Below are 17007 nucleotides of genomic sequence, written 5' to 3'. Positions count from 1 at the left end.
TACTGGCTGTGGACATGGCTAGATCGACTCGCCTTTATGGGACCGGAAACGCTTCCTCTCTCCTCTAACAGGTAGGTCGACGAATCTAGTATACTACTCTACGAGCAACGGGTGTAAAAAGTCTAATAAGTATAAAATACAATCAGAAATGATTATATCAGTCACACTCATATCAGTGGTCACATTAACACTTGGTAGGGAGTCTAACAAAGCAGTGACCTCTGTTTATCCCCCAGAAAAAATATTATCTTTGAATCATCTGGTTTAGGTACAATTTTTTTCCAGACAGTAGCGGATTATTTTAGCTTCCGTAACCATAGAATTGTGTATTTGAGCAAGCCCATGCAGACCCCAAGTGATCTCTTTCTCCAAACAGTGGTTTAAATTTAATTGTACACATATATGTGGTAAAATCTGGTCAATAAATCATTTACATTTGTTTTATTATTTGACTAAAAGCACACATTGGACAAACAGAATCTCAGGGGAGAAAAGAGACCTAATCCTATGTTATAGTAAACAACTCGCTTAATTCTAGAGGTTGGAGTTGCTAAACTCTGTGGATGCACGGGTAACTATTTACACAGAATGGCGATAAGCCATATCAGACGTTGTTCGGCTAGGTGCCATAAGCAACACAGTGTTATGCCAATAAAATAGAGTGACGCAGCCCCATGTCACTGCTCGTCGCCGACAGATTTTGTTTTGTTCTCCGTTTCAGACACCTCACCATCATGATCAGATTTAAGGGGCTTCTTTTCCTCCTCATCTTCCCTATCGACTTCCAGATTTGGGAGTTCTTTCAGCCCGGTTTCGGGCAATGGATGGCAGACACTGTTCCATGGCTGCAATGAGGATTCCGAGAAAAGAACGTACAAGATGCCACTGCCTGTTAACATCAACGAACTCAGCAGGAACACATTCTTCCAGGCCTCAATCGTTTGCTACCGGAAAAAATCATATTAGGATTACCTTATAATTTTCAAACAAAGATCTGAACTCACATTGTCGTTTGTCAGCTGACCCACGATGAAGGGCGATATGAAGCCCGGCATTCCACCAATCATTCCACTCACTCCCAGTACGATGCCCGCGTAGTTGGGCGACAGATCCACCATGGAGGCCAAAGGACCAGAGGACACTGCCCCATGGAACATGGTGGCCAATGTAACCAATACAATGGCTGCCGTTGCATTGTAACCGAAGTAAGCCAGAGCCAAAACCACGAAACCCTTGACGCCACAGCCTGAAAGAGTAGGATTAGGAAAAGCTTACTAAGGATGGTTCAGAAAAGGAGATATTTAAGGAAGCGATTTATCAAATGTTTCAATATGCCAGAACTCAATTATCCTCGTAGAGCTTCTTCGAAAAAGGCATATTCGGATAGAATATTTTGGTATATCATGGCATCTAGAACCTTTATACTTACAAATGAACGTGGCCAACTTTCGGACATTGGTACGACTCAGGCGATCCGTTCGCAGGAGATAATCGGCAAGCATGGAGAAGACGTAGGCGAAGAGCATCCTCATGAGATGCGGCAGTCCCGAGAGGAAGCCAGTCTAAAATATAGGAAATAATATCTATACCATTTAACAGATCCCAGTAGTTCGTCCGCCACTTACTGCTCGGATGTTCCAGTGATGGATCAGGCGGAAGTAGGTCGGAGCATGGGTCATCAAAGTAAACAGGCCCCAGATGCCACCCCATTGGGCCACCACATTCAGCCAAACCGGACGGGAGGTGGCTATCGCCTTCCAGGGGTAGGTCCCTTTGTGCCTTGGGAAGAAGCTCCCAAGGACTTTTCAATGTACTTTCTCTCAGAGTCAGCGATGCGAGGATGCTGGGCGGGACTGTCGAATACCAAGAACTGCCAGGCAATGAACCATAGAGTTCCCACGACACCGCAGACATAGTAGACCCATTCCCACCTGGTCCAGTCGATGATATAGCCGAAAATCGGATAGAACAGAGCCACGCCCACCGAGCTGCCCAAATAGGCACTGACAAACTTGCTGCGCTCGTTGGGCGGAATCCATTTGGCAGTGAGCACGTGCATCGATGGCCAGGCCAAGCCCTGCGATGAAAAAAAACAGATTAAAGCCTGCTTAAAAAAGAAATCAGCTTTAAGATCACTTACGGTTATCCACCCCTGGAAAACTCGAAGGATAATCAGGCCTGTATAGCTCCGATACGAAACAATTGGTATGAGGAAGCAGCAGAGAACTCCAATGCCATTGGACCAACCGAAGACCAGTTTTGTGCCATATTTAGTGGCAAGGATCCCGCCGGGAATCTGCAGAGTCCAATGAGCCCAGAAAAAAGATCCCAACAGAGCGCCCTGTTGCTTCCCGCTCCAGTTAAATCCATTCTTTTCGTACGGAATCTGCAAAAGATATAGCGCCACTCAGCACGTTACTCATACGCCCCGTTGTTGCACAAGCTGCATCACTTAGTGGCTTTATTAAGCACTTAACCAGTGATTCAGCGATATGATACTAACATTCGCCCAGTCCAAAAACCAACGCTCTAGCGAAAATCGGTCATTCAATTCCGGAAGGTCAGCCAAATCAGTAGAGTTTGCGATGGAACTATTTAGGGTTACATTTGAGGGAATCTCACCCTTGCCGGCAATCATGTCCACAATGGTGATGTTCAGATTGATACGGATCATGTAGTTGACGATGAAGCCGATGAATGACATGTACCACAGCACCGTACGCGCCTCGACTGAAAGATCAAAGTAAAGTACATGAAATGCGAATCCGCAACTTGTGGTTGTGCCTCGCTTGGAGGTCTTGAGCCAGATCTTCGACACTCGACGAACTTCGAGGTAAGACACGAATTTAAGATCATTCTCGTACCTTGGGCCATGGTGAATGGATTGGCTGGCGAGGAACTTCACTGGAATTTCGGACTCTGCATTCGCAGGAACTGCAATCCTTGCGATTCGATTGCCGAAGATCAACTGCTGCGGACGGCTGCCGGAATAGAACGCCAGACCCAGTATCTCTATCTCTTTATCCCCGCCGAACGCTACTGATAAGCGCCGCAGATCTGGCGGATTATGCTGCAGCTCGGCTCGTGCTCGCTCATCAACCAGGCCTGCATGCGACCGACACCGACGAGTTCGGCGATCGGCCCCACTCAGATAAAATTCGCATTTAGGCAGATCGGATCAGTCAGCTGTTGGACTATCTTTATGACATGGCGTGCTCCCTGTGGGTTTGGTTATCGCATTACGAGAGCTGGGGACTAGATATTCCAGGAGACAGGTTAACGACGTGTCGGTAGATATACAGCTTCGCAGAGTCCAAACAAACAAGATTGTGGAGCAAAAGCCTCAGAGCTAAGCAAACAGAATGGGTTCATTTGACGGAAGAAAAATCATATCAGCGGAAAGTTTGCTAACACGTTCTAAAAAAGTCCTTACAACATACGCAGATTCAAGGATTTATCTGCATATGAAATTATAGCCCATATTTACAACTGTAATAACAAACAAAATTTGAAGATACAATTATATTTGTGTTTACGCCGATAAATTCACGCGTCGCGATCTATTGAGAACATGAACCGCAGTTTAGCTGCGCTGTTATTGCCACGGGAACATTTACATGAAGATCACGTCGTGCACTTACTAAAAAAATACATACATACATAAATCATAAAGATCTGGCTTGAAATACTCAGAAAGTAAGCATTATCTCAGCATTTCTGAACTATAAACATCCTTGTAGTAAGTGAGCATTTGTATACTTAGGTATAGGCTAGCATAAGAGTGAGACCTACTAGTTGCATTCTAAATCGAGGGCTAGCAGTGGTGCGCGTCTGCCGTCGTGGGGGACACCGTCGCAGGGCGTGGTGCTCCACAAGTGGCTTCCCACAGACGGCTCAGTACTCATCCAACGTTCTCGTAGGACATCGCAGGCCGTTCGCTAGCGGTCGAACCAAAGATCGTGGGCGGATGATGCTGCTGTCCCTGTTGCTGCTGCTGGTGGGGATGCTGTTGTTGCTGCTGTTGCTGGTGGGGATTGTGGGCATGCTGGTGCTGCTGAGAGGGCGGCTGCTCGTTGCGCAGCTGGCCCAGCGGGAACATGATGTTGTGACTCATCTGTGGGTGGTGCAGGTGCTCGTTGGGTGGTGGCGGTGGCGGTTGCTGGTGGTCAGCATGGTGGGCATGAGCGGCCTCCACGTGCTTGCGTAGCTCGCTCTGCTGCTGCTGTTGCTGCTGGTGAACCTTCTCCACGGCGCTCTCTTCGTACTTTTTCTGCAACTGGAACAGGGGCAGCTGCTGTGAGGCGTGAAGAGGCACAGCGACTACCCCTGCGGAAGCAACTCGCTCCACCTGCGACTGAGGCGAAGGCTCCCGTTCGCCCTTCTCGTACTTTTTCTGCAACTGGTACATGCTGTGGGACAAGTGGGAAGTCACCGAGTTGCTGCCACTGCTGCTGGAGCTCAATTTCGAGGAGGTTGACGTAGAGGAGGGCGTGGACTTCTCCGCCTTGACAGGCGGCTTCTTCTGGTACTTCTTCAGTATCTGCATTAGTTCGGACTTAACGTCTAGGCGTATTTCCTCAGGAACCCGCTTGATCTCTTCGTAAAGGGAGAGCAAAAATAACTTGTCCGGATCCCGGTTCTTGCGCTTCTTGCTCTTCTTTGGAAAGGCGTCCTGCATGAACTGCAACAGCTTCTCCTCGAAGGGCGACTCCCTGGACAGCGATCCACTGGCATGCTGGCGCCTCAGCAGGTGCGGATGTATGCCGCCATGAAAAGCAGGATGCTGGAGCATCCCGGAGTGCGAATGGCCACCGCCGGCATGCTCGCCTCCTCCGCCATTGTGCGCCTGCAGCTGGGGCACAGGGTGGCCCTGATATGAGCCCCCGTTGCTTGATCCAGGTGTATCGTTGGTTTCGCCATCATTGGTGTGATGATCCTGCTGCGGCTGTTGTCCTGGATGGGACTGCGGATCCTTCTGGTGCTGCATGTTGTGCTGGTGGTGTCCCACTGCCGCCGTGAGAATGGCATCGCACAAGTGCTCCGGAGCGTAGTCCAGGCCGGTTAGGAAGTTCTCCGCCTTGAGTTCGCCATTCATCTCCTCGTAGAAGTACTCGGTGCCCACAATGTCGATGATGTCGTTGTCCTCCTGGTTCAGTTCGATGCCCGGGGGCGGAGATCCACCAGAGAGTTGGCAGCGCTTCAGTTCCGCCAACTTCTTTCTGGTGGTCAATCGCATATCGCGCCAGCACTGCCAAGGGATTGGATGTAGAATTTTGGACCCTTTACGGCTGGTCAACTCACCTTCTTCCACTGGATGATGGTCTTCTTGGGACCGATGGTGTTCAGGGCCGCCTGGATTTTCTCCCAGTACCATTCCTTCTCCTTCTTGCCCTCCATGTACTTGGTTTCCCGCAGCAATGTGATGAGCATTTTCTTCTGCGGTTTGGTAACTCGATCCTGGAAAGGTAAACGGCTGGTAAGGATTTTCACATATGTAGCATTCCCTCGAATTAATTTCCACAAATCCGTTCTTTTCCAGCCTCGAAAAGCACTCAATTGTTGCTGTTGTTTATTTAAATGCCATCGGTGTCTACATTTCTTTGCTGCTCCCCGCACACACACACACTCACAGACGCGGCGTGTGTGTGTGATTAAAGAATCGAACGATTCATAATTTCTGCATCCTGGTAATTACCATTGTGAGCTTCTGGAGCAGTCCGCGTTGGCCCGAAATCTTGATATATTGTTTATTAAACGCCGCCGTTTTTTAGCTGCTCAATTGCGTGGACTTTTGTTTAATTTTTCACTCCCTCAAACATTGCTGTTGCTGCCTCTTCTTCTTGTTCTTCTCGCTGCGCGTGTGTGTGTGTGCGTTTGACGGTCTCACCAGTTTGACGTTTTGCCCGCCCGGTTGGAAATCAGCTGATGCGCAAACGACCGTTACAGAATTTGATTGTAACGAATGAAGCTAAAAACTTATTTAGCACTTTTGGATATTCCACCTATGGATGTCGTTACTTCCAAACTTTTATCTAAGCAGTTTGCTTCCGTTTCTCAGGTTAATACTACACAAAATCTTTTTTTCTGTTAAATACTTTTAGAAAAGTACCAATCTTTGTCCTAAAATGTATGATATGAAGTATCAATTAAAGTATGTATTTATTGTAGATGCAGATACTCTACGTATCATCATTTACGTACAGTTTAGTTTTGTTTATAAAAGACGTGATTGTAGACAAATAACTTGATGTTTTAATTTCACAAATAGAAATCTGTTTAATACATAAGTTTACACTCTATTTATAAAGTAATAACTATTTGCAAATTTAATATGTGGCCGTGTTTTCAAGACTGTAGGAAAATGAATTAAAATTAAAACATTATAAATAATAAATTAACCGAACCCAAGGTCAGCGTCTGTTGGTGGTCGCCTGCCTGCTGACCTGCCTGGTGATGGTGGACACACCTTCCTCGAAGAGAGTGCGGAAGAGGACATTGGCATGGTTGAAGAGACCATCCTTAAGGGATACAATCAAGAACTGCGAGTTGGTGAAGTGCTGCTTCAACATGCTTCCAATGTTCTGCGTGTGCGACATGTCCAGAGCTGCGTCTACCTCATCCAAAATGTACAAAGGAGCCGGTGAGAACTTCAACATGGCCAGGACAAGGGATAGAGCCACCAGGGACTTTTGACCACCCGAAAGCTCACCCAGACTCTCCTTCCACTTTCCATTGAAGCCCACTTTGATCTCCAGGCCGGTCAGGCATCCATTCGTATGGACAGGATTGAGTTTCGCATCAGCTCCTGGTAGAAGAGAGCTAAAGATTCCACTGAAGTTTGCGTTAACCTCGGTAGCAGCTCGGTTCAGCTGATCTTGCTCTTCCTCGTCCATCTTCACGATGATCTTTTTAATCTTCTCCTTGTCCATCGCCACAATGTTGCGTCGGCGTTCGGTCTCCTTGAAGTTCTCCTCTTCGCGATCCAGCACCATGATGGCGTTCATATTGAGGGTGCGCTCCATTTTGTCTTTTTTCTCTTGCATTTTCGCCAACTTATTGCCTGCCTCATGGGGATCCTCCTTGCTGTAATCGTAGCGGGTATTCTTCATGCCAAAGCAGTTCTTCTCTTCTGGGATCCAGGGATATTTCGTCTCAAGGGCTTCCATCCTTTTCTTTGCCTCCTTGGCCTCCGAGCTAATCTTTTTTTGCTCGTTCTCCTTTTTCTTTACCTCCAGCTCAATCTCCTGATTCTGTTTCAGCATTTTGTCCTTCTTGACCAGTTGATTTCGCATCTCCTTGTTCTGAGCGTTCAACTTGTCTTTCTGCATCTTAATGGCCTGTTCGAGCTCCGACACCTCTGAAGCAGCACTGGAGCTATTCGCTTTTAGGGCATCTAGCTCGGCCTTAAACTTTTCAAGATTGTCAATCATTTCCTGGTGCTGTTGCTTCGCTGTTTCTATAGTTTTCTTGAGCTCTGTGATCTCCAGTTGAAGTGTTTCGAACTCCTGCTCTCGTTTCTTCCAGTTGGCCCGCGATTTCTCCGCCCGCTGCTTCGTCACCTTCACCTCGTTGGTGGCCGCTTTTAATTCTCTCTCGCGGTAGCCCTTGGCGTCTGCCAACTTGGCCTCAATATCCTTGATTTTGACCTGCGAGGTCTTCTGCTTCTCCCGGGAGTCTACAATTTGCTGCTCTAGGGTCTTGACTCTCTCCTTCATCTCTTCGATTTCTGCCTGATTCTGCTGAAAGGTCGTTTGGGCCAACCTGTTCTCGCACATGGTTAGCTCGTGCTGGCGCAACTCAAGGTTCTCCTTCATTTTGTTGAAAGAGTGGGCCAGGTTTTCAATGGATCTGAGAGGAAAAAAAGGTTACACTTTGACCTTGGGCATTGTCTCATGTACCTACGCTATTTGCTGCTCCACTTCTGATATCTCAGCGTCGATCTCCCTGTACTCTCTTTCTAGTTTCTTAATGGTGTACAATTCTTCGAGGACGTTAGCACCCTTAGGGGCAGCACCTCCGGACACAGTGCCATTGGGATCTACAACATCGCCTTCCAAAGTCACAGAGCGACAATTAATACGTGGATCGTAGCTGACCTAAAAAATTAATGAAGTTTAAAAAGCATTCCAGTTTTCAAAAGTAAATACACACTTCTTTGGCGACATCAAGATCCTTGCAAATTAGTACTCCGCCAAAGCAATACTTCATGATAGGCTCGAAGAAGCGATCGTAGCTTATGAGCGACAAGGCCCACTGAACATTTTCAGAACCAACTTTGTTCTGGGCGTATTCCACAACATTCCTGCTTAGCGAGTGGGACTGAATCTTGTTAATGGGAAGCAGTGTGACACGGCGCTGGAGGTTGCCCCTCTGCAGGATTTTCTTGCTGGTCACATCGTCATCCGTCACATAGCTGTATAGCTGAAAAGTAAATGGTGTTCAAAGAATAGTCCTGAAAACTAAATTCACTACTTACACTTCCTCCTGCCGCCTGGACAAGTGCCATGGAGTTTTTCATGTCGTTCAGCTGGAACAGCTTGCCTACCATACCGCGCACCTTACGTCTATCGAAGTTGGGATCTGGGTCCTGGTACTGCAAGTCATAGCGCGAAGCATTGCAGCGATCTAACTCTCGTTTGAGATCGCGTTTACGCATGTGCAGATCATTTCGTCGCTGCTTCAGCTGTTCGAATTGACCGCCCTCGTAATTGAGACCTTGGAGCTGCCGTTCCAAGTTCTTAATCTCTACCACCAACTGATCATGCAGGCCCTTGTCCTTTACGTAAGCGGCATCGTTGGTCTGTGTTTCACCCTCACGCTGTTTTAGGACACCCCGCGTGTGCCGTAGCTCCATCTCCGAGGTCTTAATGGTGGTCTGTGCTTCGCTGAACTGCTCCTTGGCCACTATAAACGGAATATAAGTAATTGAATCGTTGGGTAATAATAACAGACTCACCCATCAGTTGTTCTTGCAGTGTTGAGGCCTGTCCGTCTTCGTTGGTGGACAATCCCTGCGATACAGCCTCCAGTTTTTTTTGGGCATCTTCATAAGCTTTGGAGTCTGTGGCATCGGCTTCCTTAAGGCTTTCAAACTCTCCCTGAACCTTGGCCATGTCTGCTTCTTTTTTGGTCAGGGCTCGCACATCATCCTCTATATTTTTGGAGGCCATGCGAATCTTTTTCTCATCTTGCTGGATGGTACCCTGGGCCGCCTTTAAACTGCCCGAGGCAGTGGCCTCTAAAGCCCGCTTTGCACTGAGCTGTGTTTCTAGAGTTTTAATGGAGCCACCCATTTCTGCATCGATCTGCTGCTGCATCTCCTTTACGGAGCTTTCAATAATCTCGACATCCTCGAGGTTTTTGGCATGCGTGGCCTTACAGTTTGCAATGCGATCCTCGATCTTCTGCTCGTTGGCCTCCACTGTTTTCAAGGTTTCGCATTGCTTAAGATACTTGGCGGAAATATGAATCCTGATAAGGAAGTCGATATCGCGGCAGATCTTCTGGTACTCCTGGTAGGCGGAGCGCTCCTGGCGAAGTTTAACGAGCTTGGGCAACACCTCCTCGTCGAGCAAGACCTTGGTCTCCCGGACTTTGGTCTCTTTTTTCTCTATCAGGGTTTTAGTGGCATCTCGCTTGGTTTTGTACTGGCTAGTTCCAGCTGCCTCCTCCACCATGGACAGAACCTGCAAATTTGCTTGATTATTTTAAGGATTATTGTGGGAGATATACATTTCTGGTAACATACCTCCTTGGGCTTCATGTTCAGCACTTGCTGGATCTTACCCTGCATGATCAGGAAGTTGGGATTGTTTACGTTCAACTGGATGGAGCAGAAAAAGTCCTGCACTTTCTTGTTCTGCACTAGTTTGCCGTTGATGAGGAACTTGTTTTTGCCCCCCACAACCACTTGGCGGGCCACAGAGATCTCCCGGCACTTCTCATAGCCTTGCGGGCACTGGGCGGCATTTGTGTTGTCGAACACAATGGTAACAGTGGCCTTGGTGATGCCCGCCTGTCCGTTTTTGTACACCAAATCCTGCAGAGCCGAGGCGCGCACCTGGTATAATAAAAAAGAAGTTTAAGTATATCCCAGGATATATCCAATTAGTACTCACATTCTGCAGATTACTGATCCCCAGCACGAAGCAGATGCTATCCAAGATGTTGGACTTTCCAGAGCCGTTTAAACCCGTGATGGCCGTAAACTCGGGGTCGAATCCTTCAATTTCCGTGCGCCGGCCGTAGGATTTGAATCCATCTAGCACTAGCTTCTTTACATACATTTTAATGCGAAGCGGTTTGCCCAAATCCTGGCGTTCTTTGCTTTTAATTCCGCGTCAAAATTTTGCCGCAATTAGTGTGACCGTGGCAGGGCATTACAAATTAACCAAAATGCCTTGATAGAAACGATTTCGATAATCGATTGCAGTCGTCACATAGTGACGAAACGCACTGATTGAAATATTATCTCAACGAAGAAATCGGGATAATTTTAAAAAGTCAAGTGAAAAAATAAACTATTTTGTGGTTTACTCGCTTCTTATTAAAGGCTGTAAGAACAAACTTTGAAGAATTGATAATAATAATAATTAACAATTAACTGAAACGAATATTTTGAATTTGGTTTGACTTCGTCACTCGATTTCTTACCCATCCGAAAGCTCATTTGGTTGATACGTTTAAACAACAATGGATGATTTCGACGACGATTCCTTTAACGATGTTCTGGGCTCCATGGAAATGCCCTCGGCGGCAAAGCAACCCAAAGTGGTAGAAGTGGCTCCACCGGCTACGTTAGTTGACACCACTTCCAGTAGCAACACGGCCAGTTCCGCATCCGCCACTCCTGTTCCCGCCAAGGCGCCATCAAATCCCCACAGCGTTCTCGTCCACAGCAAACAGCGCGGCAATCCCATCCTGAAATCCATCCTCAATGTTCCGCTGGAGTTCCGTGACGATATCGTGCCAGATTATGTTGTGGGTCGGACATCCTGCGTTCTATACCTATCCCTGAAGTACCACAATCTCAACCCGGACTACATCTGCCAGCGGCTGAAGACTCTGGGCAAGATGTATGAGCTGCGGGTGCTCCTGGTCCAAGTGGACACACCGGAGCCACACAATGCCCTAAAGAGCTTGACCAGGATCTCACTACTGGCCGATCTGACCATGATGTTGGCCTGGAACGCCGAGGAGGCGGGCAAAATCATTGAGACCTACAAACAGTTTGAAAAGCGGCCGCCAGATTTAATCATGGAGCGGGTGGAGTCCAATCCGCATCAGAAGGTACTTGTGATGAAATACTCATCATGGTGATGAAATAATTATCTCAAACGTTTTTCAGCTTGTGGCTGCTCTTACCAACATCAAGCCGGTGAACAAGACGGATGCCGTAACCCTGCTGCAAACCTTTGGCAATCTAGGCAACATCATCACTGCCAGCGAAGAGCGATTGTCCCAGGTAATGGGACTGGGTCCCCGGAAGGCCAAGAAGCTGTACAAAACCCTGCAGGAGCCCTTCCTCAGCAAATAGCTATATTGCATCCCTTATCTATATGTAATCCATTTCATCCGTGATTTGAATACTTCAATTTCTTATTATGCAGAAACTGTACAAAAATCAAATTCCATTATTGTTTAACCACTTAAATATAACACACATTGATCGGTTTGCTATTCGGTCACTTTCCAAATCTTGATGGTGCCGTCATCGCTGCAGGAGATTAGTTGCCCGGCCACCACTGGATTCCACTCCACTGAGTTTACGTCCTGATCGTGGGCACCCTCCTCCGCAGTGAGTTGTTCGAACGTGGGTTCATCCGGCTTGGAGTCGCTGGTCTCCTTAAAGATGCGAATGCCATCATCGCCACAGGCACTGGCTATCAGACCCGTCAACTTGCACCAGGACACATCGTAGACGGCTCGCGAGTGCTGGCCAGAAAGGGTGCAAACGCACTTCCACACGGTCTGCTTGTCGGGCGTGGCCACTCCGGCTTCATTGCCAGGGTGATAGGCTCGCCAGATCTTTATCGTGGTGTCATCGCTGCAAGAAACCAAGCGCTCGCCATCCGCGTCAAAGTCAATGCTCCAAACCGTGCTCGTGTGGGAAGTTAGAGTCGCCGTGCAGTCCCAATCATTGTCCAGGGGGCTCTCTGCGAACATTTTGATGGTGTTGTCGTACGAGGCCGAGGCCAGGACCTCCTTGGTCGGATGCCACACCACCCGCTTGACGTCCTGTGTGTGCGGATTCAGAACAGCAGCGCACTCAAATTCATCGTCGCCAGCCACCTCCCAGATCCACACTGACTTGTCCCGCGAGCAGGTGGCCAGCAATCCGCCGGATCGCGACCAGCTAACGCTCTTCACCTCGTTCTCGTGACCCTCCAAGGTGGCGTTGCATTCAAACTCTCCAGAGGACTTCGACCAAATGGCTGTGGTGGCATCGAAACTGGCCGAAGCCAAGTACTGGCCGCATGGAGACCATCGGATCTCGCGGATGGTGCGCTTGTGGCCGTCGGACAGAATGGTCTTTGTGCTCCAAGTGTTCCCGGTTAGCGACCAGATGCGGATCGCCTTGTCCTCGCCGCAGGAGGCAAACACGTTGCCCTTGGGATGCCAGGCCACCCCCCAGATGCGTCCCTTGTGGCCCTGCAGCGTGTGTTCTAGAATCAGTCGTCCCATTGCTGTCGAAATGCTGTATCAGTGGATAAATCACTGTCTGTCTGAATTTGATAACAAAAGCGCATGTGGCAAGAGGAAGAGTGTCAGCTGTTGTCAGTGTTGTATAACGTCAATAGAACAGCATTTAGCTTTTTTTATCCAAATTCCTAGTTAAAACATATTAGGAAAAAGACAATGGTAAAATACATTTACACCATTTAAAAAATCCGAATTTATTCTTGCGTTTTCTTTTGGTGAACAATTTTTAGAAAAAGATCAATCTGTTAAAACTTAATACGTGGCATTTAAAGGCCTTTCGATGTACTTCTGAAAATCCCCGACATCCGCATTTTTGTTTTCAGGATCCTGATTACGAATAATTAGGTAAAAGTTATAATGTTCTTTTATAAACCATATCAAAACAAATAACATCGTTTTTGGGATGTAAGGATTTTAGTTTAGTGTTTGAGTTTAAAATGATTTTAGAGAAAACACAAGAAAATAGTCAAAAACTTTAATTCCCTAAAAGGGTATTCAAAATGCCTCAAAAAGTTTAATTAAAAACCATATATTTGTTTTATTAAAGAGACGGATCTTTAAATCATGATTTGGTTTTAAGCGGAAGTAGCTATATTCTGTCTTTAAAAGAGTTCACTTGCTCAGCACTGAACACGGTAAGTGTTGTGTAACGCCGAATGCCAGAGGTAATCTTTCCTTATCAAAGCCAACAGCATTCCGTTACCCAGCACCTGCAAGAGAGCGGAGAAAGTTTTGTTGTGTATTTGGTGTTTTGCTGATGCTGATAAGAAAATGAACGGACTGATTGTTTTCAACAGCGCTAACGACGTTGTGTTTCAAAAGCTAAACGAGCCGCTGACGCAGAAGATTCGAAATGTGGCCAACAGTCAGGGTCTGCTCCGAGCCGGCGGGCACCTGGACAGCAACATCCTGTTGCAGATTTTCAGCCCCATTGTTGGCTCCCAGCGGATAATGCAGTGCCAGTTCGATAACGCCTACTCCAGTCTGCAGTGCGAGCAGGGCTTTAATTTGGTATTCGGCGAACTGCTGGGCTTCACCTTTCTGAAGATCGGACAGATTCCTGTCGAGCTGCTGGGACGCCAAATGGGTGTGGCTATAACGCTGACACGCTACTGCTATGGTGCCAACTTGTTTGCGGCCCAGGCGGGTGCCATGCAACTGGAGCTGCTGACGCAGTGCCTCGAGACCTACGAGAATCTGTTGTGGCAGGAGGACCAGACATACTTGCTGGAAGCCATGCCCAAGCTGGTGATCAACGCGGAGCTGAAGAGGACTGTGCATTTGACACTGGACGCCACGCTGGAGCACATTCGGCAGCTGGGATTGCCCCGGGCACACGCCCTGTTGCTCGTTTCCCACAAACTGGTGGCCGTTAACAGCACCCGGCAAGCTTTGCCGCTCGCTGCCGCCGATCTGCTCTTTCTCAGCCTCATGGCGCGTGCTCTCCAGGCACCCAAGTCCCCGGCACAGCGGGCAGTGGCTGTGTTTCTGCAAGGAGTCTCTCACGACGTCAACTCCGGCTGCGTTCCCAGTATTGTCCACATTTCACGCCTGCACGGCAACCAAGTACTCCTGCAGGTCATTGAGTACGCCCACATGCCACTGACCAGCTGCATCTATGACTCGTTCTTTGTACTCCAGAAGATCGTGGCCGTGCAGCATCAGGGCGATTCGGATGCCCTGAAGCCCGCCTACGACAATCTCGAGTCCTTCATTGTCCAGGCCTTGAACGCTTTGAAACGATACCTGAAACAGCGATCGGAAACCGAGGACCTGGAAACCTGCACCAAGAAATTCGCCGCCAAATGGGAGAACCTGCGAAAGATGTACACAGAGTACTTCAAGAGCTATGAGCGGGAGCTTCTAGTGAGGATCGAGTCCAATCTGCCCTCGTTTGGAGAGGAACTGAAGCAGATATTCACGCTGGCCTGCTGCGACAGCTCCTGTGTCCACGAGCTGGACCAACTGTCCGATACGGCAGCCAATGTAGAGGCCAAGCTGCTTGAGTTCGCCGAATTTCTGGCCGTCAAGGCCACTAGAAACATTTCCATTGATGCTTACTTGGAGGACTTTCCCGGCCTGGTGCACTTTATGTATGTAAACCGTAGCAAGGGACAAATGCTGGCTCCAGATCTGCGACCCAACCAGCTGGTGCCCAAGACGAAGCTCTGGAGCATGGTAGACATAACAAGGAGCTACCTCAAGAAGGGCCAGACCACAGTGATGTGGAAGGACAAGGCATTTCATTACTCCTACTTCCTCTGGTTCGAGGATCCGTCAGGTGGCATTCTCAACACCAACATGGATTTGCAGCAGCACTTTCTGTCCTCTGGAGCAGCTAGTGGCAACGGTTCTAAGTCCCCAACCGAACCTGGAGCTCTAACCATGGACTATTACCATGATCTCGCGGATTTGTGCTTTCCCAAGCTGTCGCCGGCCAAAGTGCGCGTTTATGAGCTGTACTGCATCCATTTGGGACTGGTCACCGCCACCTGTGCCGTGGAGCATGCCCGACGACTGGTGGCCACCATCAGCGATGTAGTGGGCGAGGAAACATTTTAAATACGTTAACCCCCGTGCAACCTTAGCATTCCATGCAACATTTCCAGCGTTAGAACATGATATCTAGTCAATTTTCGAGACTCTTTGAGGAGATAATCCAATCGAAATTCCTTAGGCTAAGGACAACTATCCACTGTTTGTTATAGGCTACCACACCATAAAGATATTTGTAAAATAATTGGAACATTTTTTTTTCTTCAATATTCAATAAAAACGTAACAATAAATCTGTTTATTGCGTTTCAAGCTCTTGCGCCTTCTTGATTTCCTCAAGCTTCTCGAGAAAGAAGGATTTCCGGGCTGTCAGTGGCATGGATTTCTGGCGAATCATGTAGTTCTCGTTGCCCAGGGCGGTGTAGGTGTCGTCACCGATCAGATCCCTCAGGGCGATGTTCTTCTTTAAATGCTTATCATAGTAGCTGGCTCCGGCAGCCACGAACTGGGCTCCCATGCTGGCAAGCCTTTTATCAATCTCTGCGTCCGTGGACACCTGGTTGTAGTCCTTCATAAACGACCAGACGCCCAGGCCAAAGAGTCCCAGAATGCTGTAAAGCACAAAGCGTACCTGAGGATCGTAAAAGGAAATCAGTTAAAGGACTTTTCTGGTAACCATCATAGAAACACTCACGCTTCCATGACGTGCAAACAGATCGAGGCGCAGGTTCAGGAAGTGACCCATGGTGTACACCATGAGGAAGCTAACGCTGGGAAAGATCGAGTTTAGGAGCACCCGATGAGTTTGAAGCTGCAGCACCGCCTTGCTCAAACCAAAAATCTGCTCATCTTCACTCAGAACGATGGCCTCTTCCAGGAGCTTTCCGCTGGGAGAACTCCAGTTGATCTGTTGGTCCCTGAAGCGAATGTCAGCCCGCTTAATCTCCTCCGGACTGCCGTACCCATAGTTGACGGGAATGCCCAGGGCGCCTCCGAATCGCAACTTGGTGGTGCCCGCCTGAAACAGATCGAATCCAAAGACGGTGAATGGCTTCACGAACTTGCGCTCAAAGGGCGTCAGGCCCAACTGATCCAAGGCCTTCTCCAGGCGCTGCTGCACTGCCTCTGGCACTGGCCGCGCCACGCCATGTCTACAAATGTATAAATTGTTTGAATGGGTCTAGGTACAACCGTTTGCTCACCCACTGATAGCACTGCACGAAATCCCGATAATACTTCAGGCCAAACGTGTGCGGCACGAAGTTGCCCACGAAGAGGCCAACCGTGGTGGCTCCCGCCGCATAGAAGACCAGCTTCCGGCCCTTTTCAGTCTTGAAAAAGGAGAATATTCCCCCACCGGCTTTTAGTTTCGGCTGCATCTCAGCACTTGATGTTTTGTAACAGTGTCAGGGTGACCATTACTTTGCTATTGAAAAGTAGTCAAGACCAGAACCAAATAGGGTTATTCCAGAAACAGTTTTTCAAAAAGAATTTAACGAGAAGACCAGAGTATTTCAGAATCAATACCTTAAGTAGTTACTGTTTTTAAAGTAAGAGCTACATCACTAGCCGGGTGATAAAGCGTTTAAAATTTTTTTAGCTAACACAAAAACATGGCTTCAACATGAAACATTGCCTTAATACCTAAATTCATTTACTTTTTTTTAAGATTAAGCTTTAGCATGTTGTTTTTTAATAATAATAGCGGAACAGTTTTTTAAAAAACGTGTGACTGTTTCCCCTCAATACCCTTTATAACGATTAGTTTTATTGTTTATATGCAAACAATAAAACATTTTGGTTTTCATAT

General features: G+C 47.9%; 7 protein-coding genes across 7 annotated transcripts; 2 read left to right on the top strand and 5 right to left on the bottom strand.

Annotated features, from left to right (window-relative positions):
- Positions 1 to 422: 422 nt before the first annotated feature.
- Positions 423 to 3026, bottom strand: NaPi-T (Na[+]-dependent inorganic phosphate cotransporter). Its single transcript, XM_017072290.4, is given in 8 exon segments — positions 423 to 944; positions 1005 to 1246; positions 1430 to 1562; positions 1626 to 1765; positions 1768 to 2077; positions 2141 to 2386; positions 2504 to 2730; positions 2865 to 3026. Coding segments are annotated over 8 exon segments (1575 nt in total). The 5' UTR covers positions 2875 to 3026; the 3' UTR covers positions 423 to 677.
- A 481-nt stretch (positions 3027 to 3507) lies between these two features.
- On the bottom strand, positions 3508 to 5869 carry LOC108008343 (PAX-interacting protein 1). Its single transcript, XM_017072171.4, has 3 exons — positions 5696 to 5869; positions 5302 to 5457; positions 3508 to 5248 (listed from the first exon to the last, which is right to left on the bottom strand). The coding sequence occupies exons 1-3, from the start codon at positions 5696 to 5698 to the stop codon at positions 3902 to 3904; spliced, it is 1506 nt and encodes a 501-aa protein (XP_016927660.3). The 5' UTR covers positions 5699 to 5869; the 3' UTR covers positions 3508 to 3901.
- Positions 5870 to 6229: 360 nt separating this feature from the next.
- On the bottom strand, positions 6230 to 10371 carry SMC2 (structural maintenance of chromosomes 2). Its single transcript, XM_017075034.4, has 7 exons — positions 10119 to 10371; positions 9749 to 10060; positions 8957 to 9686; positions 8477 to 8904; positions 8152 to 8421; positions 7903 to 8096; positions 6230 to 7848 (listed from the first exon to the last, which is right to left on the bottom strand). The coding sequence occupies exons 1-7, from the start codon at positions 10284 to 10286 to the stop codon at positions 6411 to 6413; spliced, it is 3540 nt and encodes a 1179-aa protein (XP_016930523.3). The 5' UTR covers positions 10287 to 10371; the 3' UTR covers positions 6230 to 6410.
- A 281-nt stretch (positions 10372 to 10652) lies between these two features.
- Ercc1 (DNA excision repair protein Ercc1) lies at positions 10653 to 11679 on the top strand. The gene is made up of 2 exons (XM_017072160.4): positions 10653 to 11289; positions 11348 to 11679. The coding sequence occupies exons 1-2, from the start codon at positions 10693 to 10695 to the stop codon at positions 11534 to 11536; spliced, it is 786 nt and encodes a 261-aa protein (XP_016927649.3). The 5' UTR covers positions 10653 to 10692; the 3' UTR covers positions 11537 to 11679.
- Positions 11581 to 12771, bottom strand: Ciao1 (cytosolic iron-sulfur assembly component 1). Its single transcript, XM_017072159.4, has one exon. The coding sequence runs from the start codon at positions 12682 to 12684 to the stop codon at positions 11677 to 11679; it is 1008 nt and encodes a 335-aa protein (XP_016927648.3). The 5' UTR covers positions 12685 to 12771; the 3' UTR covers positions 11581 to 11676.
- Positions 12772 to 13392: 621 nt separating this feature from the next.
- Positions 13393 to 15490, top strand: HPS1 (Hermansky-Pudlak syndrome 1 protein). The gene has a single exon (XM_017075018.4). It carries the CDS (start codon positions 13474 to 13476, stop codon positions 15262 to 15264), a length of 1791 nt encoding a protein of 596 aa, XP_016930507.3. The 5' UTR covers positions 13393 to 13473; the 3' UTR covers positions 15265 to 15490.
- Positions 15440 to 16613, bottom strand: LOC108010176 (transmembrane protein 177). The gene is made up of 3 exons (XM_017075019.4): positions 16404 to 16613; positions 15892 to 16348; positions 15440 to 15828 (listed from the first exon to the last, which is right to left on the bottom strand). Exons 1-3 carry the CDS (start codon positions 16574 to 16576, stop codon positions 15496 to 15498), a joined length of 963 nt encoding a protein of 320 aa, XP_016930508.2. The 5' UTR covers positions 16577 to 16613; the 3' UTR covers positions 15440 to 15495.
- Between the last annotated feature and the right edge of the window lie 394 nt (positions 16614 to 17007).

The sequence above is a fragment of the Drosophila suzukii genome, chromosome 2R (genome assembly GCF_043229965.1).
Source record: "Drosophila suzukii chromosome 2R, CBGP_Dsuzu_IsoJpt1.0, whole genome shotgun sequence".
Lineage (NCBI taxonomy): Eukaryota > Metazoa > Arthropoda > Insecta > Diptera > Drosophilidae > Drosophila > Drosophila suzukii.
The sequence above is the reverse complement of the archived record's forward strand: the minus strand, read 5'-3'. Positions and strand labels throughout refer to the sequence as shown.